General features: G+C 36.6%; 1 protein-coding gene across 5 annotated transcripts in view; it reads left to right on the top strand.

Moving 5' to 3' along the window:
* Nucleotides 1-24,782, top strand: part of CACNA2D1 (calcium voltage-gated channel auxiliary subunit alpha2delta 1) — a 494,545-nt gene that overhangs the window by 77,694 nt on the left and 392,069 nt on the right. For all 5 annotated transcript variants that reach the window (XM_061198476.1, XM_061198477.1, XM_061198475.1 and 2 more), the window contains one exon: nt 8,971-9,052. In XM_061198476.1, coding sequence (XP_061054459.1) covers nt 8,971-9,052 — 82 coding nt within the window. The remainder of the gene's footprint in view (nt 1-8,970; nt 9,053-24,782) is intronic.

The raw sequence follows: 24,782 nt of genomic DNA, 5'->3' as shown, positions 1-24,782 counted from the left end.
TTGACAGAGGACTTACTACGTGAGATATAGGAAGGAAGGAAAGTCAGTCTTTGTAGGACCTATTGTAATATTTCTTAGCTATCACTTTGGCTCCGTTATTCCAACCAGTAAAAAGGCAAATTCTCTCTGTAGCATTTAAAACAATTAAATAGATAACTATGCAGACTTGACACTTTGTACTCAACTGCTGCACTTTACAATAGATGAAACAGGGTGTAATTTGTGCTGTTCTCAATTTGATGTTCCTCAAATGCATGCAAAGTGAAATGGATTACCATCTCTCGTTCTTTCTTCTTCTTCTTCTTTTTTAAATAGTTTCCTGAACTATGCAATACTCTTTTGAAAGCCATCTTACAGGCAAATCTAACCTCAAAAGGAACAGTATTAATTGCATGGCGAGTATTCTTCTCTCAAATTTAGTGAAAACTTGAATATTTTATATTATTTGCCTTTAGAATTTGGGCTATTTCTGTACAATAAAGTGAAGTAGAGGATATAAAAGATTATCTCAACTACTCAATAAAATATTTGCCTCAATTTTTAGAGATCTCATATAGAATTCTCCAAAGTACACTGAGCCGGCAGACATCATCAAACAGTTGGGAACATATACTGCTATTTGACTCTGTAATGAGTTATTGTAGAGGTAGAGAAGGATTACAAGACTTCATTTTTTTCCTATGAAATTCAATGTCCACTTGAAAGATTTAGAATTATAAGGTATGCGTCATACAGATTAAAAAAAATTTCTTTAAAGTATTAAGTCGCATTTAAAAATTCTTCTACTTGTTGAAAAGTGGGTGCTATTTATAGATGCATGGGTCCAGCAGTTCATTTTTTTCTGATGTGGATATTGGAGGGAAGAGGAAATTTAGTAAATAAATTATTTACTCTGCATGCATTAAGTAAAGATAATTGGGTGTTTTAAAAAACAATACTGCAATTACATTTTATTTCAATACATTTTTCTATTTATTCAATAAATATCTGTGTGCCTACTATATGCAAGGCACTGTAATACTGTAATGTTGAGGATTCAGTGATGAATGAGAATAAAAGTATATCCATCTAATCATGAAAGTCTACAGAAAAACACAAAGCACAATTAAAGTGCTTTGGAATTTAGTGGATAGAAGAGGACGTTTTTAGTTTGGGAGCTTGTGAAGGTGACATTAGAGTAGCTGGGAAATTTATTCACAATGGAGGTGGAGGATTAATTTCAGGGAGAGGTTATAGAGCCAAAGCAGAATGTGGAGAAGGACGGTCGACACACATGGAAATGTGTGAGGTTGTTGGAAGTAAAATGGCTTAGAAAATCGGAAGCTACAAGGCTGGGCTGTTAAACTTCTCTCAACTTGAAGTTTTCTCATCTATGAAAAGTGAGCACTAGTTCTTCTGATGACTAAATGAGAGAGTGAATGTTAAATACCTTTGGCAAGAAGTTTGGCATAAAATAAGGTCTCAGTGCATTCAGCTCTCAGGTACGTATTGGGAAAAACACTGAGATACTATTATTTTACAAAGGATTGAAGGAGGGATATGATGAAGAAATTGATGGCATGGACCTGGATGACTGAGGAGATGGTTTGCCAACAAGAAGAAGGAACACAGAGGGTTAGTGCTATGGGCAGGGAAGATTTTAAGTTTAGTTTTATAGATGTTTTGAAAAAGAATGCTGGAAAATCAAAAGGGAGTGATCTAGCAAATTGTAGTTAAGGCAGAAATGGAGCTCAAATGTAGGAATTATGTATGTAAAGGTGGCAATTGCAGTCATGAGATTTTGACGTTTTGGGGTTGTAGGAGCTTAGAGAAACACAGGGTTTCAAAAGGCAGTGGAAAACTGGGAGACGGGAGAGAGCAGAGAGATAGGAAGTAGCTTTGTTGCATGCGTTGACTGCATACCCAGTCTCTGGAGCTTCTCATCGTTCTTCTCTACAAATACCATGCATTCTCACTCTCCTGACTATATCATGCTCAAGTCCTAACCTGCTAATCCTCTGCTACCACTTGACACATGAAGCCAAGAAGTTACATTTCTAACAAGCAGAGTAAGTATGTTCCTGACATCACAAGTTGGAAAATCCGGAGCATATTCTCATGGAAACAGTACACCTGTTAGTCCAGTTCTGTTGTATCTATATAACCCGATATACATTGATTCAACTTTTTTTGAGCTGTGCAGATATTGTAATATATATTTATTTCCAAGAGAAAGATTTTCAAACAAACTGTAAACTTTCTGAGAGCAATCCATTTTATTTCGGTGATTTTTAGAATTCTTTCTTTTAGAAATTATATTTTGATTCAAGTGATTTAAATGTGGGATATGTGTTCAGGCCACTTTCTTCCTTTAGTCTTCCAGCATATTCTTTTATGAGATTATTAGACTACAAACCCCCAAAATGATGAGAAATTTGAAATTTGGCAATACAGTATTTTCACATTTTCCTAGAAATATTGTAATAGCATTTTTGGTTCCATAAGAAAAATGTTTAGAAAATAAGTATTGTGTATAAATATAATACTGTAACATTTTAATGAATATTTTTGGTAGTCTTTGTTATTTAGAATTAGTAGAGATCTTAAAGTTTTCAGGCCCTTCAGTTCACTTTTCCTTGTCCATCTTTCCCACCTGCTGGTATCTGCCCCATATTCATCTGAATGCCTTTTTTCTCCCATCTCACCCTCTTTAGCCTAGTACCGGTGGAGAAATTCACACAGTCATGCTGATTAGTACTGATGAAAACTGGTGACCCCCAGTATAGGGCTTGTCCTTAAATACTCTCCAGTCATTGTTCTTTTGAAACCTCCAACTTTTCTTTTCAACTACCCTACCTTAATACCTCCTGCCTATCTCTGAACCGATGACTCTGTCTACTTTATTACAAAAAAGAAAAAAAATAGAGACCAATAAGTAGAACTGTCTCCAGTTTTTGATCAAGTTGTTGTAGCTATTTTCATTTACTTAAAACCTTTTACGTTTCCCCTTCAATCTCCATGGAAGAAGTAACCTACCTTCCAGGCATGGATTAGGGTTTTCCTGTGTTCTGCTTATTTCTTCACTCATCCTTCACCTGATCATGTTTGGAATATAGGGGGTGAGCAAGAAAAAGCTGAGTGAATCTAGAGTTTTTTGAAGGCCCTTGCCCTGTCAGTAAGTTACATGTTCTCTCCTGAGATTTCTCTGTGATGTCTCCTCTCCGTGCCTTTCTCCTTTTGCATGGAGCCATGCCTATATCTCTCCTATTAAAAAACAAAAAGGAGCACTAACTCCTTGTTCTCCATTTTTTCCTAGGTTCCACACTTCTCTCACTGTCCTCACATATAAGATAGATAAATTTCTCTCACCTTGTTTGATGACTCTCTCTCGATATTCTTCCCTTCCCTGGCTTTTGTGATACCATTGTTCTTGGATTCCCTTCTTTCTTGCCACTACTCAGATTCCTGTCTCTTTTTTCAGTGTTATTTTCCAGAGTTCTAGCTACTGTGTATTTTCTTTCTCCCTTTATAAACTCTCCTTTGGGAGTCATACACTGATTTACCTCTGTCCTTTGTAACTACCTGATCTTTAAATGCTATGGAAACTTCTGAGAACTTCAAATCTATGTATATTCAATTGCCTACTGGGTTTCTATATGTGAATCTCTCAAAAACATCTCTACCTGAACCAATAAAAACGAACTCATCAATCCCCTCTAATTCGTTCTTCCTCTTATACTTTCTATAACAAAATGTCCTATCATTGTCTAACTGAGGAACTCCGTGAGTCATCTGCAAATCCTTTCTCCCATTCACTATTTAAATCTAGTAGTACATGAAATCCTGTCATCCATCCTTCAGAGTTTTGTTGAGCTGGTTTCTTCTGCTTGGTCTCCCTTTTGTTTCCCTCTCTACTCTCGCTACTACTGAGCTAGTTTGAACCCTCCTCATTTCTTCCATCTTATCTAGCCCCTCCGTCCTCACTTTTTGTTCTCCCTCTAAGCCACCATCCACTTGACTATCAGAGAAATTATTTTATCATGTTCATTTACCCTTAATCTTGTTACTCGCTAACTTCACATTTTCCATTATCTCTCCATTATTTTGAGGATACAATCTAAATGCTTCAGAATGTTATTTAAGACCCTGGGTCTGGCCAATTATTTACCAGAATTTCTTCCTGACCATTCCTGCCCCCATTCCATACATTTGATGAACAACCTTGGACTCCAGCCATACAGACTACTTGTGGTTGCTGACTATGCCACGTTTTAAATTCCCCCTGCCTTCATTGTTACTTCCTTCCCTTCTCGATTTTCTTAAATTCCACTTGTCCTTCAAATCTCACTTTAAGTAGCTACTAGTCGAAAACCTCCTCTATCCACCTCCCCACACAACTATCTAATAAACTTTAAGTGACTCTTCTGATTCCTGAAGCATGTCCTACTGATGGGATTCAGGATGGGCTAAATATGGTTACATAGCCTATTGAATATTTTAAGCTGAAGGCGTTGGGGATGTGGCATCTGCAGGAAGGACTTTGTGACCTTCCCCTCATGTGAGCATTGCTCCCCTATACCTGGGAGAAAGGAGCATCCTCATCTCTGAAGACATGGGGCAGAAAGAGAAATGTGAATGAATGGTCTCTGTTAAGTTTCCCCCAGTTTACTATACTTAGCTCATATTCTTTGTCCCATCGTATCTTTCTGTTCTTCATCAAACCTAGCATAAAGACACTCAGGTTTAACCATTTTTCGGGGGGGCAGGTCTTCATTTCCTTATGAAGCCTCCCATGTCATGTAAAACTTAAATCAATTTGTATGCATTTCACTTATTAGTCTGTCTTTTGTTACAGGTTCTCAGTCAAGAATTTAGAAAGGTAGAAGAAAAGATACTTTTTCCTCCCCAACACCACCTTATTCTTGTTCTCTTCTGCCTCTTTCCTGTCAGACCCAGTTTTAAACCTAACCAGACTGTAAAGCATATATCTTTCGTTTCTGCCCTGCCAGCTTTTAGTATCTTCTCCAGCAGATACTAGTTCTTGTTGAATGGGCTGACAAAGAAGAAACAACAAATTCTTCCTCATGGAGTGCTATGTTCATTTCTTATTATCTGAAAAGACTATATCCTCTGTAACTTTCTCCAAAATATTATAGTGCCTTCTGGAGACATTTAATAAAATAGTGCTTAGTGATTATGCATATGTGGTTGACAATTTACCTAGAAAGAGAAAGACTGATGGAGAATTTGCCCATGTGAATATTTTCCCTTATGTAATTTTTCACTTTCACGATCAATGAGATCTTCGCTTATTTCCTAGCCATTATAATCTTCTAATTCCAGGTTTGAAAGGCAGAGTGCTTATGTATTTTAGGAAAACCAGGTAATACCTCACATCTATAAAAAATAATCTTTGTTCCTATACTATGTTCTTAGCTTGTTAGTGGGGCAGAGAAGACTGGTCGGGCCCTAAATTGCTTTTCAGACAAAACAGGCTCACACCAGTGAACACTGGCAGTGACAGTACACTCAGGTGTCAAGTTAGAAAGCACGTTTTGGATCGGTTTAGCATGAATCAGAATTCAGGAGTTAAGTTTATTTTTTTGCATATATAGTTTTTGTTTCTCAGTTTTCCAGCCAAAAACATGTATAACACTTCTTACTATTTGTCAGTGTTGGCAATTATATTTGAGAAGAGATGATTCATTTTCTCTGGGTTTTGTTCAGTGATTGCTTGGAGAAATGAAAGGGTCTCATCTGAATTAGAAAATGATGTCCATGTTTTTTTCTCCTACCCATCTCCTACTGTAATTTTTTTGTTCTTCATGTAAAAATGGATCACAATTATACTTACCTAATAGAGTAATACGAATATTAGTTAGTATTTGTACTATTTTTCAAATATATATACCAGCCCATAAGTAGCACAAAGTATATTAGAATAATGTGGTGTGTATCATTTATTTTAATGGCTCTAGAAATTTCTCTTAACTTTACACCCTTTTCCCGTTTATTTATTTTTTGTTTCTTGATAATCATTTTGAAAATCATATTCATACAGCATGATTCAACAAATATTCTTCCTTATTTTCATTCGTGTGAAAGTACCCCTTGCTTTTATCTATTTCATTTACCAACTAGTTTGTTTCACATGTAAATCAAGCCCCTCTGTGTTTTCTTCTAAGGCATTTCATCCTTTTTCATGACTGATTTTCAGTTTTCCTTCTTCCTCTTTAGTTTTTTAGCTCATTACTCTTTTATATGGTCTCCTATATGTACCTCACTTAAATCCCTTCCCCATGTTATACTTTTTCCACATTTAATTTTTAATACTGTTACATTTAAATTTATCAGAAAAAAGGTTGATGACCTTGTAGTACTATTGAAATTTTTGTCTAAGGAGAAGACAAACGTGGTTAAATCCTCATGATCAAAGCACTTATGAAATATAAAGTTCATTTTCAAAACAGCACTTTTCTACCCCATTCTTGGAGGGGTAGAAACCAGTGCGGTGAAACCAGTGAACATGGCCAGGCCTCAGAATAATGAGAACTGGCTCTCTTGAGAGAGGTGATGCAGCCGCCTACCATTTTAGATCCAGAATGTTGGTCATTGAGGATGAGAATGGTTCAGTGTTACTCTTCATCACTCAATCAATTTCCTAAAGGAAAATGTGCATAAGTGCCTTTTAAATACTAATCATGAAAGCTGTGATCTTCCTCATAGTAAATTTTTCTGAAACATTTGAGAGCCACTAACACACTTCTGGAGAACAGGGGGGAAGGGACCGGGGTTGTTGTTCTTCCACAGAGTCCACCCACTGACGGGTTCATTCTCTAACGTGCTTTAAAGAACCCGTGCCTTTAGAGGTTCCTGGTGGGATCAGCAGATATGATTTCTGCTCCTTGACATTTTTTAAACCATGCCCTGTTGTCATTCCATTGAAAAGGCTGACAGACGGGAGAGAGGGGGCTCAGTTCAGTGTGAATGCTGACTGGACAGAGCCCGCGCTGCGGTGGGGAAACCGGCTTCAGTCCTTGAATTACAGCTTGCTCTCTTATGACAGAAGAGTTACCTTTTTAAAAAAAATTTTTTATTGAAGTATAGTTGATTTACAATGTTGTGTTAATTTCTGCTGTACAGTGAGGTGACTCAGTTATACGTATATATATCCTTTTTCATATTCTTTTCCATCATGGTTTATCACAGGACATTGAATATAGTTCCCTGTGCTATACAGTAGGACCTCGTTGTTTATCCATCCTGTATAGTATAATAGTTTGCATCTGCTAATCTCAAACTTCCAATCCTTCTCTCCCCCCACCTCCCCTCCCCTTGGCAGCCACAAGTCTGTTCTCTATGCCTTTGAGTCTGTTTCTGTATTGTAGATATGTTCATTTGAGAGTTTATGTTCACTGTCAAATGAACATATCTAAGAGTTACCTTTTAAATGTATAAATTATTTGTATGCTATTGCAGTATACTGAAACTAAATAAATCACACTGTCAATCAAAAAAAAAAAAGGAGGGAAAACATTTAGTATTTATAAAATCCAAACAATAGAATAAATAAGCAATGATAGATACACATACCATATATATGTAGAGAGAAGTTCAAATTCCAATATAAATCATTTCCTATCGTTCTTATTAGTGTTTTCTTATATTTGCATGGACAGAAAAGGGCACACACTTTAAGTCTTTTTGCAACATGAGGATGAATAAATGAAGTATATGAAGGGATTGCAAATTAAATTTAACTTATTAGAATGGGGAAAATTGTGTGGTATTTGGTAATCTCTAATGACAGGAAAAATTAGACCATCAGTTTAGAATTTTCTAAAATGTTCTGACATCCATAGCTTGTATTTTAAGATCTCCATTACATTAAAGTATATACAGTTGTCTCTTGAACAACATGGGTTTAAACTTCGTGAGTCTATTTATAGTAGATTGTTTTTCAGTTAATGTACAGTACTACATGATCCATCATTGGTTTAATCTGTGGATGCCAAACCGCGGATGTGGAGGGCTGACTGTAAAGTTATTTGCGGATTTTCAGCTGCCTGGGGCTTTGCACTCCTAACCCCCCATATTGTTCAAGGCTCACCTGTACATGAAAAGGATTTGAACTGGAACCTTCAATCATAATTTTAATGCTCAAAACCATTTCTTTAAAACTTAAGCCTTGATCCAGTAATTCCAAATCTAAGAGTCTAGCTAAGGAAATGAAATAATTTTAAGCTTAATGTGTACTGAGATATTTGTTGCAGTGAAATTTTTAGCAGTTAAAGCTGATGACATTCTAGTTATCTTTTAAAAAAGGAGGATGGTCAAGTATATTATAGGATTTAGAGATAAGGGAATATTAAGTGGCCATTAAAGTACAGTGTTTATAAAATATCTGTAATGACATGGAAGGGTATTTATCATGTGACTGATGGAAAAAAAGATATGTGAATTTTACATAATATGTGCTTGACCTTGTGAAAGAATTTTAAAAGACTTGAAGGGAATACATCAAAATGTTAAGTGATTATCCTTGGGTATTGGAATTATAAGAAATTTAAAAATATTTGTCATTTTCTGGCATTTTTCAAATATTCTACATTTAGCACACCCTTAGTATTATATTACGAAGGCTTGTAAACTAAAGGATAAAGTTTAGTTTAGAATATTCCATTCAGTAACTTGTTTTTAATGGCATTTTCATAAAAATTAAGCAAACGTTTACTCTCATTTGTCATTTTTCTCTTTTTGAGTTGGGGATATTTTAGCATCCTAAGAGGTTGACCCCTAAAGGTTCATTGGTTTTGTCACTTAAAAGTGGGCTGGGGGGGTAGGTAGGTATAGTAGGAGCTAGGAAGGAGGAGAAAGACTTAAAGGTAATTTAATGAATTATCTGTGGATAACCTGTGCATATAGAATGTCAGTCTGTGGCCTTACTTTGTGAGAGATCTGATAGAATATTCTCTTCTCTGATTTCTGCAGCATCAAGTCATGGGTGGATAAGATGCAGGAAGACCTTGTCACCCTGGCAAAAACTGCAAGTGGAGTCAATCAGCTTGTTGATGTGAGTAAAGTCTCCCCAAACTTAGTAATCATTTCTTTAATTTGCATGCAGTTCTTTCCTCTAAGAAACTGTCTTTCTATATTATAACTAGGACAGTTTTTCATGTGAATCTGATAGTGAAGTTCTGAGAGGGGCTTTTGGTGCTGCTAGTTATTGCCATCCCTAATAATTAGTGAGGTGTTCTCACCACACTTTACAGTTTATATACAGCCTTCCCTTACATGAGTTCATATGATGTATAGTCATCCCTGAAATTCAAATTGGGGTGTCCTGTTTCCTCCAGTCTTCAGAGGATATTAGGATCTTTTGTATAGTGGTGACTTTAAGCCCTGTGAGGGATTCTTTGGAATATCCTCAGTGGAAACATATCTTCATTCTTTGAGGGTAGATTTTATTTTTAAAAGTGGTTTACAATGTTTATAGCCATGCCTAGAGGCTAGAGTGAATCACTGAGATGGGTCATACAGACTTTTGTGCAAGGAAAGGAGACACTATAAAAGATTGTTTTTCTTATGATTTATGAAATGACTATGAATGTCACTCTAAAATGATTTTTGATAATAATAGCAACATGTAAATATTTGTGTAGCATCTTAAATAGATCATTTTCCTTGGGTAAGAGCATGTACATGTATAGCTTCCGTAAGATTTATTAAATTTTAAACCTCATTTCTTTAGAGTCTCACTGCTTTCATTTCAATGTAAGTAATCTAACAATTTGAAAGTACCTTCATCTTGTGTTCTTAGTGATGCAGTGAGGTGTTTTGTTTTCCAAAAATGTGGTGGATCAATGAGGTGAAATGGTATAAAAGTGGTTTCATGTATGATCTGTGAATATTTATTATATGAATATTTATATGTGAATATTCCTCTCTGGGAGAAACTAGAATGAATGGTTACCCTATGTATTAATAGGAATTCATAAAGAAACCTTACTAAGCATATACTTCAAAATATTATTCCAGAATCTCTTCATAACACAATTGTAGGTTTCAAACAGAGTATATGTTGAGTAAATTTCAATATTTATGAGTTGAAATAAGGAATATATTTTGAAGTGAAAAGTGTTCTTTGTGAATAACAATGATCGAATTAATTCTAATGAACAGTTATTGAGCACACAACATGTCCCAGGCACTGTGCAGGCTACCAGGGGTTGACAGAGACACAGTTCCTCTCCTCAGAGAACTGACATGCTAGTAATCAAAATCTCCATTTTTGAAGGTGCAAAGATGCCTGAAGGCTACTGTTAGCTGATGTTTGGGATCTGCAATGATTCACTGTGGGAAAATAAATTAGAATATGAAAGTGTGTAGGGTAATAAGTAAGCCTCTATGAAAGTGATGGCATTTGTGGAATGAGAAAAAAAGAAAAGAGAATTGACAGATTCTGGTTAAAAGTTATGTAACTCTTTTTATTGACAGATTGAAATTAAAAATAAACTGCTTTTGGGAGCTCTTCTTTACTCAGTGTTTTATCAGCCTCAAAAACCACTTTCTTGGGTGACCTCTTTTTTTACTTTTGGTGTTAATATGTGAACCCTCTCTTGCCAAATCTGCTTTTTTCAATGCATCCTTAAGAAAAAAAAAAGTCTCACCTGATGTCCATTATGCTTTATGAGTTATAGATGAGTAAGAAGAGCATAAATATTGATGAATGAGTAAATGGCCTTGTCTAAATTAGGGTAACAAAATAGAATGGACAGGATGGAAGAAAATCCCCACAATGCTGCTTTTATGAGGCATTGTACCTCATTACAGTGATAGAAAAAATACAAATAAGAGAATTATATGTATGTAACAAGGGAGGGAAAGAGGAATTTACTGTTGGAAGAAGAATTTAAGTATTAGGGGACAAGAAGATAGATAAATGTGTCCATATGCCTCTTTCCTTTTGCCCAGAGAGAAGGCGGTCCATGATGGGGGCAAAAGAGGTGCATTTCTTTTTTTTTAATTAAAAAAAATTTTTTTGGCTGCATTGTGTCTTCATTGCTGTGCAGGCTTTCTCTTGTTGTGGTGAGTGGGGGCTACTCTTCATTGCGGTGCGTGGGCTTCTCATTGCGGTGGCTTCTCTTGTTGCAGAGCATGGGCTCTAGGCACGCGGGCTTCAGTAGTTGCAGCACGCGGGCTCAGTAGTTGCGGCACACGGGCCATAGAGCACGCGGGTTTCAGTAGTTGCAGCATGTGGGTCCACTAGTTGCGGAGCACGGGCTCAGTAGTTGTAGTGCACGGGCTTAGTTGCTCCACGGCATGTGGGATCTTCCTGGAGCAGGGATCGAGCCCATGTCCCCTGCATTGGCAGGAGGATTCTTAACCACTGCACCACCAGGGAAGTCCCAGAGGTGCATTTCTTTTTGGCCACAGGAACTTAAAGTGCAGACTAGCTGAAGGACGCCAGAGTTGAGAGTGAACTTTGTGTTGAGACTAGGGGTGTTAGATGCATGGTGAGGATCAAAAGTTCAATAAATAGAGGAATTTAGCAGGTTTTGGGTTGAAATTCAATATTTAAAAAATGATGATTCCCAAATTATTGAATGTAGTTTCTACTGGCATCACAGGGCACATCTTGCTTTTTACCTGCAGGCTCAGCTGCAATGAGGAAACATAGCTAAAATAGGACATCTTTGCAATTTTATGAAAATTACTTTGGGCATCATAAAATATTAGCCCAGGGAAGTCTGATATATAGTATTGAATAAAAGCAGTACTTTAACTTTAAAAATTAGAGATTTTGCCCAGGTACCTGACTAACTTCTGTTAAAGATCAAGAATGAATAGGCTTATGTAGTACTATTAGCCCTGATGCATTCAAGTTTTAAGATATCTTTTATTGGATTTTTCCATTTCTAATCAAGTATTGGAAGAATACACATGTCCTTCAATTGCATATGATCATTCACAAAGTAGATTAAATAACTGAGGAAAGAGGGGCTTCCCTGGTGGCACAGTGGTTAAGAATCTGCCTGCCAATGCAGGGGACACGGGTTCGAGCCCTGGTCCAGGAAGATCCCACATGCTGCGGGGCAGCTAAGCCCGTGCGCCACAACTACTGAGCCTGAGCTCTAGAGCCCACGAGCCACAACTACTGAGTCTGCGTGCCACAACTACTGAAGCCCACGCCTAGAGCCCATGCTCTGCAACAAGAGAAGCCACTGCAATGAGAAACCTGTGCACCACAACAAAGAGTAGCCCCCACTCATCCCAACTAAAGAAAGGCTGCGCGCAGCAACGAAGACCCAAGGAGGCCAAAAATATATAAATAAACAAACAAACAAATAAATAAATTTATCAAAAAAAATTGAAAGAAAAAATAAAATTAGGAGAAAGAGATAATGCATTATACTTTTTCTTAGTATAGTACTTAATATATTAGAACCTTTTAAATACAACTGAGGACTATTTTTTTTTTTTTTCTAAATTAGTTCAAGTGTTCAAGCACTGTCCTAAGCCCTTTGCATCCATTATCTTATTAATCCTCAGGACAACCTTGTGAAGTGAATATCATCATCTTTAATATGAAGGAAGAAATTATTTGCAAGGTTAAATTTTTGTTCTAGGGTATACAACTACTAAATGGGATATAACTCCAACAATGAAAAGAGTCTTGTTATGCTTTAGAATATATGTTAATATTTTACCTTTTTATATTACCACTTGTATTTTGAGAAGGTGAGCAGATCTTCAGTTAGGTACAAGGTTAATATATCTGGTTATGCTACTGCTCTTTTTATAAAAGATATAAGAAGAAGTGAAAGCTCTGCCACCAAATATCTACTCATGAACATTTCCATTTGAGTTTCTTTAAAAAAGAAAAATGTAGAAGGAAATTCTAAGATGTAAATTTGCATGCAGTATTTAAAAACTTCCATTATTGTTCATGTGCACAGAAATGGTTTTGTGTGTATATCCGTTGAAAGAATTGCTACAAATTGTACAGGAAGTTTTTCCTGATTTTGTCTTCATGGTCTTCTAACTGAAGAAAATATACTTATTATTTTTTATAGAATGTTATAGCATATCCTTTTAAAAAATCTTAAAGACTATTATACCTGTAGTTCTTACAGTTGATAGCTTTGTGATCTAGCCAAGATGTTTATTTATTAACCTCATGGTGTTGCTGACATAGTTGACATAATCCATGTAAAATATTTATTGACCTATAATCAGAACTCAACAAATGTCATTCATTTGTTATATTAATTGAGAGTATAGTATTATATTAGTTGGAGGTACAGGCGGAACCAATGTAACAAAGAGGTAAGATAACCGTGTATTTTTCTCTCATATGACAATCTAGAGGTGAGCAGTCTAGGGTCAGCAGAGTGGCTCTGCCATCCTCAGCATATGGCTTCCTTCCTGGGTCCAAGGTGATCTTTCAGTTGCCCTTATTTCCCAGCCATCATGCAAAGGGAGAGAGACTAGAAGAGCAGGTACACAGTCCCTGTAAGGGTAAGACATCTTGCGCCCATTCTAGTGGTCAGAACTTATTCTCATGGCCACATCTTAACTGGAAAGGAGTCAGAGAAATGGAGTCTTTAGCTGGGTAATGATACGCTTACTCTCTCACAGTGGAAGAGGACAGAACAAAGAGTGGAGGATTACTAGTCTTCCACTAGTAATCCACTAGTACCACTTCCATAGGTACTATTTTTTGAAGAGCTATGTCTAAAAATGTATTAAAGACACGTTAATACAAAATGCAATGCAAAATGCAATGCAGATTATGACACATATATGTATTTTTTAAACAATTTGAATTATAGAATTTTTTGGAGACATTGTATTACTTTTGTTTACTTTTTATTGAATAAATTTGACATCATGTAAATTTAAGTTGCACATCATGTTACTTTGATACATTTATATTTTTTAATATGGTGGCCATTGTAATGATATTTATCACATTACATACTTACAGTACAATATTATCGTCTGTGTTCAGTAAACCATACATTAAATCCGTATCACTATTTTAGTATTTGTTACAAGTTTGTACCCTTAAATGCTATTAATTTTATCCCACTGCCCCCTCTCCCCTGGTAACCTCTGCTTTACTGTGTTTTTTTTTTTTTTTTTTTTTTTTTACACGTTTGATTTTTTTAGATTCCACACATAAGTGATATCGTACTGTACTTTTCTTTCTCTGTCTGGCTTATCTCACTTAACGTAATATGTGCAAGGTCCATCCATGTTGTTGAAAATGGCAGAATGTTCTTCTTTCTCATGGTTGAATAATATTTTATTGTATATATACTACATCTTTTTATTCATTCATCCATTGATGGGCATTTGGGTTGTTTTCATTTCTTGGCTATTGTGAATAGTGCTGCAAATAAACATGAGGGTACATATGTCTCATCAAACTCCTATTTTCTTTCCTTTGGGTATATCCCCAGAAGCAGAATTGCTGGTTCATATGGTAGGTCTATTTTTAATTTTTTGAGGAACCTCCATATTGTTTTCCATAGTTTTTGGACTAATTTACTTCCCACCAATAGTGTGTAAGGATTACTTTTTCACCAGTACGTGCCAGCACTTGTTGTCTCTTGTCTACTTGATGATAGCCATTCTAACAGGTGTGAGGTGATAGCTTGTTGTGATTTTTATTTGCATTTCCCTGATAATTAATAAGGTTGAGCATCTTATTATGTGCCTGTTGCTCATTTTGATGACCTCTTTGGAAAAAATTTCTATTTCTTCTGCCCTTTTCTTCCATTGGATTATTTTTGTTATTATTGTTATTAAGTTGTGTTAATATGCAAAATATATTTAAAAACTAACCCCTTTCTGATATTTAGTTTGCCAATTTTTCTCCCATTCTGTAGGCTACCTTTTCATTTTAATTGTTTTTTTTTTTTTTTTTTTTTTTTGCTGTGCAGAAGCTTTTGAATTTGATGTAGTCCCATTTGATGATTTTTGCTTTTGTTGTTTGTGCTGTTGGCATTGTGCCCAAAGGATCATTGCCAAGACCAATATCAGTGAGCCTCTTGCCTATGTTTTCTAGGATTTTTATGGTATCAGGTCTTAGTTTAAGTCTTTGTTCCATTTCGAGTTAATTTTTGTGAATGGTGTGAGATAGAGGTCCAGTTTCACTGTCCTGCATGTGTTTTTCCAGTTTTCCCAGCATCATTCATTGAAGAGACTAACCTTTCCCCCTTGGGTGTTCTTGGCTCTCTTGTTGAATATTAGTTGATCGTATGTACTGGGATTTAATTCTGGGCTCTCTATTCTGTTACAGTTGTCTATGTGTTTATTTTTGTGCCAGTACCGTACTGTTTTTCATTACCATGGCTTTGTAGTATAGTTTGAAAGCAGCAAGTGTGATACTTCCAGTTTTGTTCTTTGTTCTCAGGATTGATTTGGCTATTTGGGGTCTTTTGTGGTTCCAAACAAATTTTAGGATTATTCCTTCTACTTCTGTAAAGAATGCGTTTGGTATTTTGATGGCAATTGTGTTGAATCTAGAGATGGCTTTGGTTAGTATGGCCATTTTAACAATATTAATTCTCCCGTTCCATGAACACAGGATGTCTTTCCATTTATGTCTTCTCCAATTTCTTTCAGTAAAGTGAGGGCATTTTATTACTTTTAAACACACACACACACAAACACAAACTTTTTTAGCTGTTGTGCTGCCAAGTGGAGACGATGATAATCATATGTTAATAAATAGATGACATTTTAGAAATTAAAGTGGTCTTAATATTTTGGAAACAAGGTTAAGTTCATAAAACATTCACTAGCAACCATTTTTTCATTTAATACATTAATAAATTATTTCATGATAAAGTTATACCAAAATTTCAACCAGTATCTAAATGACCAGGTATTCTAAATCAATGGTTTCTATAACAATAAGAATTTGCTTTATGCAAAAGGTTTCTAAAAATAAATTGAGGAATAGAAACTGCTCTTTATTTTTTCTATAAAACGCCTTGCTGAATCTGCAAAAAGTTATATTAAAAGGAAATGGAACTTTGCAAATATGTCAGAAATCCTCAGTTGCTGCACTTGATTGCCTCTGCCCTGGGGAAAGCAAACCACAACGGTGGAAGCAAATTACAATCATCCCGGAGGTTAGTTGTCTCCTTTGTGTGCTATTTTATTCACACTCCCGCCTTTCCCTTTAGGAATCCGAGACCTTCTTGTAGACTCCTTTTTATTACAAAAGGAAGGGATTGACAGTTATCATTTCCACTTGGTTATTTAAGTCTTTGGTAGCTCTTTGAGCCCTGGAGCAGAACATATTTGGTATTAGGAAGCAGATGTGAAGACCATATTTTGGGAAGAGGTAGAGTTTCTCCTCATTCCAAATAGGTCTCTTATTCCTGGCAGGGAACAGGTGGGGACAGGGAACTAGCAGAACCTGGGCTGAGGTGAGGCACATGATGCACTGAAGGTGAAGACTTTAAGGAGGCGCACTTGTTCTGAGGGTCATAAACTTGCACGATCCTTAGAGTGAGTTAGGGGCTCCTAAAATTTTGTGCTCTCTCTGCCTCACTTGACTCACCCTCGTCCTAGCCCTGAGGCCCAAGGACAGGAAAGGCCTAACTTGCTCTGTATATTCTGCTCCCCATGGCTGAATGCAGAGACATTTGCAGCCTTTGGACATCACACAAATTACAGGCTACATTTTCTTTCCTGTGCCTTTCCCCCCAATGTATAATGTCAGGTCTTTCTTACAGCTTTGTTTGATGTTTTGTAAGTCTCCCAGACTCCTCTTATGTCCCTGTAAGGTACAATGGCTGTTCTTCCAGTGTTAACAATATATGCATTTTGAAATCTCACCCACATTATCTGACATTGCTCCATACTTCCCCTTCTATTTCAATTTTAATGTGTTGTGTCTTCTTATAATGAAGGATGTTAGGGAAATACAAACTTTTTGTTAACAGAGACTATTGTATCCCTCTTGTTATCTAAGAGAGTTGAAATGATGCTTGTCACCTTGTTATTATAAGACTTTCATCTTTTTTTTTTAGTTGTTTTTTTGTTTTTTGTTTTTTTTAATTTCTGAATTTTATTTTATTTATTTTTTTATACAGCAGGTTCTTATTAGTCATCAATTTTATACACGTCAGTGTCTACATGTCAATCCCAATCGCCCAATTCATCACACCACCATCCCCACCCCCCCACGGCTTTCCCCCCTTGGTGTCCATACGTTTGTTCTCTACATCTGTGTCTCAACTTCTGCCCTGCAAACCGGTTCATCTGTACGATTTTTCTAGGTTCCACATACATGCGTTAATGTACGATATTTGTTTTTATCTTCTCACTTACTTCACTCTGTATGACAGTCTCTAGATCCATCCACGTCTCAAAAAATGACCCAATTTCGTTCCTTTTTATGGCTGAGTAATATTCCACTGTATATATGTACCACATCTTCTTTATCCATTCGTCTGTCGATGGGCATTTAGGTTGCTTCCATGACCTGGCTATTGTAAATAGTGCTGCAATGAACATTGGGGTGCATGCGTCTTTTTGAATTATGGTTTTCTCTGGGTATATGCCCAGTAGTGGGATTGCTGGATCATATGGTAAATCTATTTTTAGTTTTGTAAGGGACCTCCATACTGTTCTCCATAGTGGCTGTATCAATTTACATTCCCAGCAACAGTGCAAGAGGGTTCCCTTTTCTCCACACCCTCTCCAGCATTTGTTGTTTGTAGATTTTCTGATGATGCCCATTCTAACTGGTGTGAGGTGATACCTCATTGTAGTTTTGATTTGCATTTCTCTAATAATTAGTGATGTTGAGCAGCTTTTCATTTGCTTCTTGGCCATCTGTATGTCTTCTTTGGAGAAATGTCTATTTAGGTCTTCTGCCCGTTTTGGATTGGGTTGTTTGTTTCTTTAATATTGAGCTGCATGAGCTGTTTATATATTTTGGAGATTAATCCTTTGTCCGTTGATTCGTTTGCAAATATTTTCTCCCATTCTGAGGGTTGTCTTTTTGTCTTGTTTATGGTTTCCTTTGCTGTGCAAAAGCTTTGAAGTTTCATTAGGTCCCATTTGTTTATTTTTGTTTTTATTTCCATTACTCTAGGAGGTGGATCAAAAAAGATCTTGCTGTGATTTATGTCAAAGAGTGTTCTGCCTATGTTTTCCTCTAAGAGTTTTATAGTGTCCAGTCTTACATTTAGGTCTCAAATCCATTTTGAGTTTATTTTTGTGTATGGTGTTAGGGAGTGTTCTAATTTCATTCTTTTACATGTAGCTGTCCAGTTTTCCCAGCACCACTTATTGAAGAGACTGTCTTTTCTCTGTTGCATATCCTTGCCTCCTTTGTCATAGATTAGTTGACCATAGGTGCGTGGGTTTATCTCTGGGCTTTCTATCTTGTTCCATTGATCTATGTTTCTGTTTTTGTGCCAGTACCATATTGTCTTGATTACTGTAGCTTTGTAGTATAGTCTGAAGTCAGGGAGTCTGATTCCTCCAGCTCCGTTTTTTTCCCTCAAGACTGCTTTGGCTATTCGGGGTGTTTTGTGTCTCCATACAAATTTTAAGATGATTTGTTCTAGTTCTGTAAAAAATGCCATTGGTAATTTGATAGGGATTGCATTGAATCTGTAGATTGCTTTGGGTAGTATAGTCATTTTCACAAATATTGATTCTTCCAATCCAAGAACATGGTATATCTTTCCATCTGTTGGTATCATCTTTCATTTCTTTCATCAGTGTCTTATAGTTTTCTGCATACAGGTCTTTTGTCTCCCTAGGTAGGTTTATTCCTAGGTATTTTATTCTTTTTGTTGCAATGGTAAATGGGAGTGTTTCCTTAAGTTCTCTTTCAGATTTTTCATCATTAGTGTATAGGAATGCAAGAGATTTCTGTGCATTAATTTTGTATCCTGCAACTTTACCCAATTCATTGATTAGCTCTAGTAGTTTTCTGGTGGCATTTTTAGGATTCTCTATGTATAGTATCATGTCATTTACAAATAGTGTCAGTTTTACTTCTTCTTTTCCAATGTGTATTCCTTTTATTTCCTTTTCTTCTCTGATTGCTGTGGCTAGGCCTTCCAAAACTATGTTGAATAATAGTGGTGAGAGTGGGCATCCTTGTCTCGTTCCTGATCTTAGAGGAAATGCTTTCAGATTTTCACCATTGAGAATGATGTTTGCTGTGGGTTTGTTGTATATGGCCTTTATTATGTTGAGGTAGGTTCCCTCTATGCCCACTTTCTGGAGAGTTTTTATCATAAATGGGTGCTGAATTTTGTCAAAAGCTTTTTCAGCATCTATTGAGATGATCATATGGTTTTTCTTCTTCAATTTGTTAATATGGTGTATCACATTGATTGATTTGCGTATAGTGAAGAATCCTTGCATCCCTGGGATAAATCCCACTTGATCGTGGTGTATGATCCTTTTAATGTGTTGTTGGATTCTGTTTGCTAGTATTTTGTTGAGGATTTTTGCATCTATATTCATCAGTGATATTGGTCTGTAATTTTCTTTCTTTGTAGTATCTTTGTCTGGTTTTGGTATCAGGGTGATGGTGGCCTCATAGAATGAGTTTGGGAGTGTTCCTTCCTCTGCAATGTTTTGGAAGAGTTTGAGAAGGATGGGTGTTAGATCTTCTCTAAATGTTTGATAGAATTCACCTGTGAAGCCATCTGATCCTGGACTTTTGTCTGTTGGAAGATTTTAAATCACATTTTCAATTTCATTACTTGTGATTGGTCTGTTCATATTTTCTGCTTCTTCCTGGTTCAGTCTTGGAAGGTTATACCTTTCTAAGAATTTGTCCATTTCTTCCAGGTTGTCCATTTTATTGGCATAGAGTTGCTTGTAGTAGTCTCTTAGGATGCTTTGTATTTCTGCGGTGTCTGTTGTAACTTCTCCCTTTTCATTTCTAATTTTATTGATTTGAGTCCTCTCCCTCTTTTTCTTGATGAGTCTGGCTAATGGTTTATCAATTTTGTTTATCTTCTCAAAGAACCAGCTTTTAGTTTTATTGATCTTTGCTATTGTTTTCTTTGTTTCTATTTCATTTATTTCTGCTCTGATCTTTAGCATTTCTTTCCTTCTGATAACTTTGGGTTTTGTTTGTTCTTCTTTCTCTAGTTCCTTCAAGTGTAAGTTTAGATTGTTTATTTGAGATTTTTCTTGTTTCTTGAGGTAGGCTTGTATAGCTATAAACTTCCCTCTTAGAACTACTTTTGCTGCATCCCATAGGTTTTGGATCATCGTGTTTTCATTGTCATTTGTCTTTAGGTATTTTTTGATTTCCTCTTTGATTTCTTCAGTGATCTCTTGGTTATTTAGTAACGTATTGTTTAGTCTCCACGTGCTTGTGTTTTTTCCGTTTTTTTCCCTGTAATTGATTTCTAATCTCATAGTGTTGTGGTCAGAAAAGATGCTTGATATGATTTCAATTTTCTTAAATTTACTGAGGCTTGATTTGTGACCGAAGATGTGATCTATCCTGGAGAATGTTCCGTGCGCACTCTAGAAGAAAGTGTAATCTGCTGTTTTTGGATGGAATGTCCTATAAATATCAATTAAATCTATCTGGTCCATTGTGTCATTTAAAGCTTCTATTTCCTTATTAATTTTCATTTTGGATGAACTGTCCGTTGGTGCTAGTGAGGTGTTAAAGTCCCCCACTATTATTGTGTTACTGTCGATTTCCTCTTTTAGAGATGTTAGCAGTTATGTATAGATGTTAGCCTTATGTATCGAGGTGCTCCTATGTTGGATGCATATATATTTAAGATTGTTATATCTTCTTCTTGGATTGATCCCTTGATCATTATGTAGTGTCCTTCCTTGTCTCTTGTAAGATTCTTTATTTTAAAGTCTATTTTATCTGATATGAGTATTGCTATTCCAGCTTTCTTTTGATTTCCATTTACATGGAATATCTTTTTCCATCCCCTCACTTTCAGGCTGTATGTGTCCCTAGGTCTGAAGTGGGTCTCTTGTAGACAGCATATATATGGGTCTTGTTTTTGTATCCATTCAGCAAGCCTGTGTCTTTTGGTTGGAGCATTTAATCCAGTCACGTTTAAGGTAATTATCGATATGTATGTTCCTATAACCATTTTCTTAATTGTTACGGGTTTGTTTTTGTAGGTCCTTTTCTTCTCTTGTGTTTCCCACTTAGAGAAGTTCCTTTAGCATTTGTTGTAGAGCTGGTTTGGTGGTTCTGAATTCTCTTAGCTTTTGCTTGTCTGTAAAGCTTTTAATTTCTCCATCGAATCTGAATGAGATCCTTGCTGGGTAGAGTAATCTTGGTTGTAGGTTCTTCCCTTTCATCACTTTAAGTATATCATGCCACTCCCTTCTGGCATGTACAGTTTCTGCTGAGAAATCAGCTGTTAACCCTATGGGAGTTGCCTTGTATATTATTTGTCTTTTTTCCCTTGCTGCTTTCAATAATTTTTCTTTGTCTTTCATTTCTGCCAATTTGATTACTATGTGTCTTGGCATGTTTCTCCTTGGGTTTATCCTGCATGGGACTCGCTGTGCTTCCTGGACTTGGGTGGCTATTTCCTTTCCCATGTTAAGGAAGTTTTCAACTATAATTTCTTCAGATATTTTCTCTGGTCCTTTCTCTCTCTCTTCTCCTTCTGGGACCCCTATAATGCGAATGTTGTTGTGTTTAATGTTGTCCCAGATGTCTGTTAGCCTGTTTTCATTTCTTTTCATTCTTTTTTCTTTATTCTGTTCCGTAGCAGTGAATTCCACCATTCTGTCTTTCAGGTCACTTATCCGTTCTTCTGCCTCAGTTATTCTGCTATTGATTCCTTGCAGTGTAGTTTTCATTTCAGTTAATGTTCATCTCTGTTTGTTTGTTCTTTAATTCTTCTAGGTCTTTGTTAAATATTTCTTGCATCTTCTTGATCTTTGCCTCCATTCTTTTTCTGAGGTCCTGGATCATCTTCACTATCATTATTCTGGATTCTTTTTCTGGAAGATTGCCTATCTCCACTTCATTTAGTTGTTTTTCTGGGGTTTTATCTTGTTCCTTCATCTGGTACATAGCCCTCTGCCTTTTCATCTTGTCTATCTTTCTGTGAATGTGGTTTTTGTTCCACAGGCTGCAGGATTGTAATTCTTCTTGCTTCTGCTGTCTGCCCTCTGGTGGATGATGCTATCTAAGAGGCTTGTGTTAGTTTCCTGATGGGAGGGACTGGTAGTGGGTAGAGCTGACTCTTTCTTTGGTGGGCAGAGCTCAGTAAAACTTTAGTCCGCTTGACTGCTGATGGGTGTGGCTGTGTTCCCTCCCTGTTGGTTGTTTGGCCTGAGGGAACCCAACACTGGGGCCTAACTGGGCTCTTTGGTGGGGCTAATGACAGACTCTGGGAGGGCTCATGTTAAGGAGTATGTCCTCGAACTTCTGCTGTCGGTGTCCTTGTCCCCACGGTGAGCCACAGCTACCCCCCACCTCTGCAGGAGACCCTCCAACACTAGTAGGTAGGTCTGGTTCAGTCTCCCCTGGGGTCACTGCTCCTTCCCCCTGGGTCCCGATGCGCACACTAGTTTATGTGTGCCCTCCAAGAGTGGAGTCTCTGTTTCCCCCAGTCCTGTCGAAGTCCTGCAATCATTTCCTACTAGGCTTCAAAGTCTGTTTCTCTAGGAATTCCTCCTCCCGTTGCCGGACCCCCAGGTTGGGAATTTTGACGTGGGGCTCAGAACCTTCACTCCAGTGGGTGCACTTCTGTGGTATAAGTGTTCTCCAGTCTGTGAGTCACCCACCCCGCAGTTATGGGAATTGATTTTACTGTGATTGGACCCCTCCTGCCATCTCATTGTGGCTTCTCCTTTGTCTTTGGATGTGGAGTATCTTTTTTGGTGAGTTCCAGTATCTTCCTGTCGATGATTGTTAAGCAGTTAGTTGTGATTCTGGTGTTCTCACAAGAGGGAGTGTTCTCGCAAGAGGGAGTGAGAGCATGTCCTTCTACTCCACCATGTTGGTTCTTCCTCCCAAGACTTTCATCTTAAAAGTAAATTCTGTCTGCATTTCTAACATGTTAGGCTAGAATGTGTAAAAATATTTAAGAAATTTATTGATTAATTTTTCCTGGAAGTTTATTTTTGAAGTAGAGTCATTCTTCAAAGGTATTGTCATAGAATTTCCTGGCTCTTGATTCACTATTATGATTTCATAAGTTAAAGTTATGTTGAAATCAATACCTTCATAGTTTAATATGCTCTCAAAGATGTAGTTATGAAATGTGTCTAAATATTGAGCATTCAGAGCTCTTAATTAAGTTAGTATTTACATAATTAATGGTTTCTATAACATAATTAATGGTTTCTGTTTTAAGTGAAGAATTTCTTTTCATTAGTAACTCATGGGATTAACAGACTGATGCTTTGACTTTGACATTGTGGTCATGCCATCTTTATGTAAATAGAATATTCATTTTCTTGGTGGTAGAGAGTTTAATCTATTAATCTGTTTACAGAAAAAGATACTGTAAAGCAGAATATAATTAATCATTGGGGACTGTGATTAGGGAATCAGCAAGATGCAGAGGCAGCAACAGGGTTGGGGAATCTTCTTTTCTACTCTGTTAAGTAGCTGGATAATATTAGATTTCTCTTTACCTGCTTGTCAACTGAGGTAAATGGTAACACTCTCCCTTCCTTATAGAAATGTAACAGGGGTAAAAGGGAGTGTAACAAGAAATGTGAGAGCAATAATAGATGCTATGAAGAAGTTAAATGCTTATTACTTTAAAAAATGTAGCTTTATATTTATATTACTTTTGTAAAAGTAATGTTACTTTATAAAAGTAATATAACTATTTTATAAAGGTAATATAATTACTTTTCAAATAAAGCTATTTATTTTTATTTCATATTTTCTGGTTTTGTTTTAGAGTTGCCTTATTCCCTCAATGATGATATGTTGTAACTAAATCAGTTACCACAGTTATGTCAGCAACCTGAGATTGTTATTATTTTGAGGGGAAAAGCACTTTTTTTTTTCTTAGTAGAAGGAAATCTACTTGACTACAGAATGTACTGTCGGTAGAGACTGTGGATCCCCTTTACCCACCTACTGGAGATTTTAAATAAGAAGCTATTTTTTTAAGACAGTGGTTAATTACATTCATTTTCAAAGGTACAGAATAAACTCTAAGGGGATTTCTAATCTTAGGGTGACTTTCAGTATTTTATTAACAGATTTTTAAGTGAAGTACTATTGTTTCACAAACATGAATGGTGAAAGACTATTAAAAATTTTTTTACCTTACAAATCTGTTCCATTAGCAATCAATAATTAACACTTTAAGTTATGTTCGCACTTGAAGGATAAATTATTAGTTATTATTTCCCCAAATAGAAATCAGATGGTTTGGTAATACTAATTACAGAGAGAGTGATGGGTAGTGGCTATGCTCTTTTCTTGCCTGTGAGCTGCACAGAGGAAAGGGAAGCTACAAACTCATAAATGATGTAGCCAAGTGTTGGCTTCTTCTCTAGGATGAAGATGAATGGCATAAAAGACCATTCATTATTTGCTACTGTGCACTATCAATATGCAACATAGAGCTGCTGCTTTTTTTTCCTGAAGACTTCATTAATGTCTTTATATCTAGAGCAGTGGTTCTCAGCTGAGGGCAGTTTTGTCCCCCAGGAGACATTTGTCAATACTTGGGAACATCTGTGATTATCACAGCTGGAGGGAGAGGGGGTGAGTGCTCCTGGCATCTAGTGTATAGAGGCTGAGGATGCTGCTAAACATCCCATAGTGCACAGGG

Source organism: Eubalaena glacialis, chromosome 8 (genome assembly GCF_028564815.1).
Source record: "Eubalaena glacialis isolate mEubGla1 chromosome 8, mEubGla1.1.hap2.+ XY, whole genome shotgun sequence".
In the NCBI taxonomy this organism is placed as follows: Eukaryota; Metazoa; Chordata; class Mammalia; order Artiodactyla; family Balaenidae; genus Eubalaena; species Eubalaena glacialis.
Note: the sequence above shows the minus strand (reverse complement) of the source record. Positions and strands in the feature narration are given on the sequence as shown.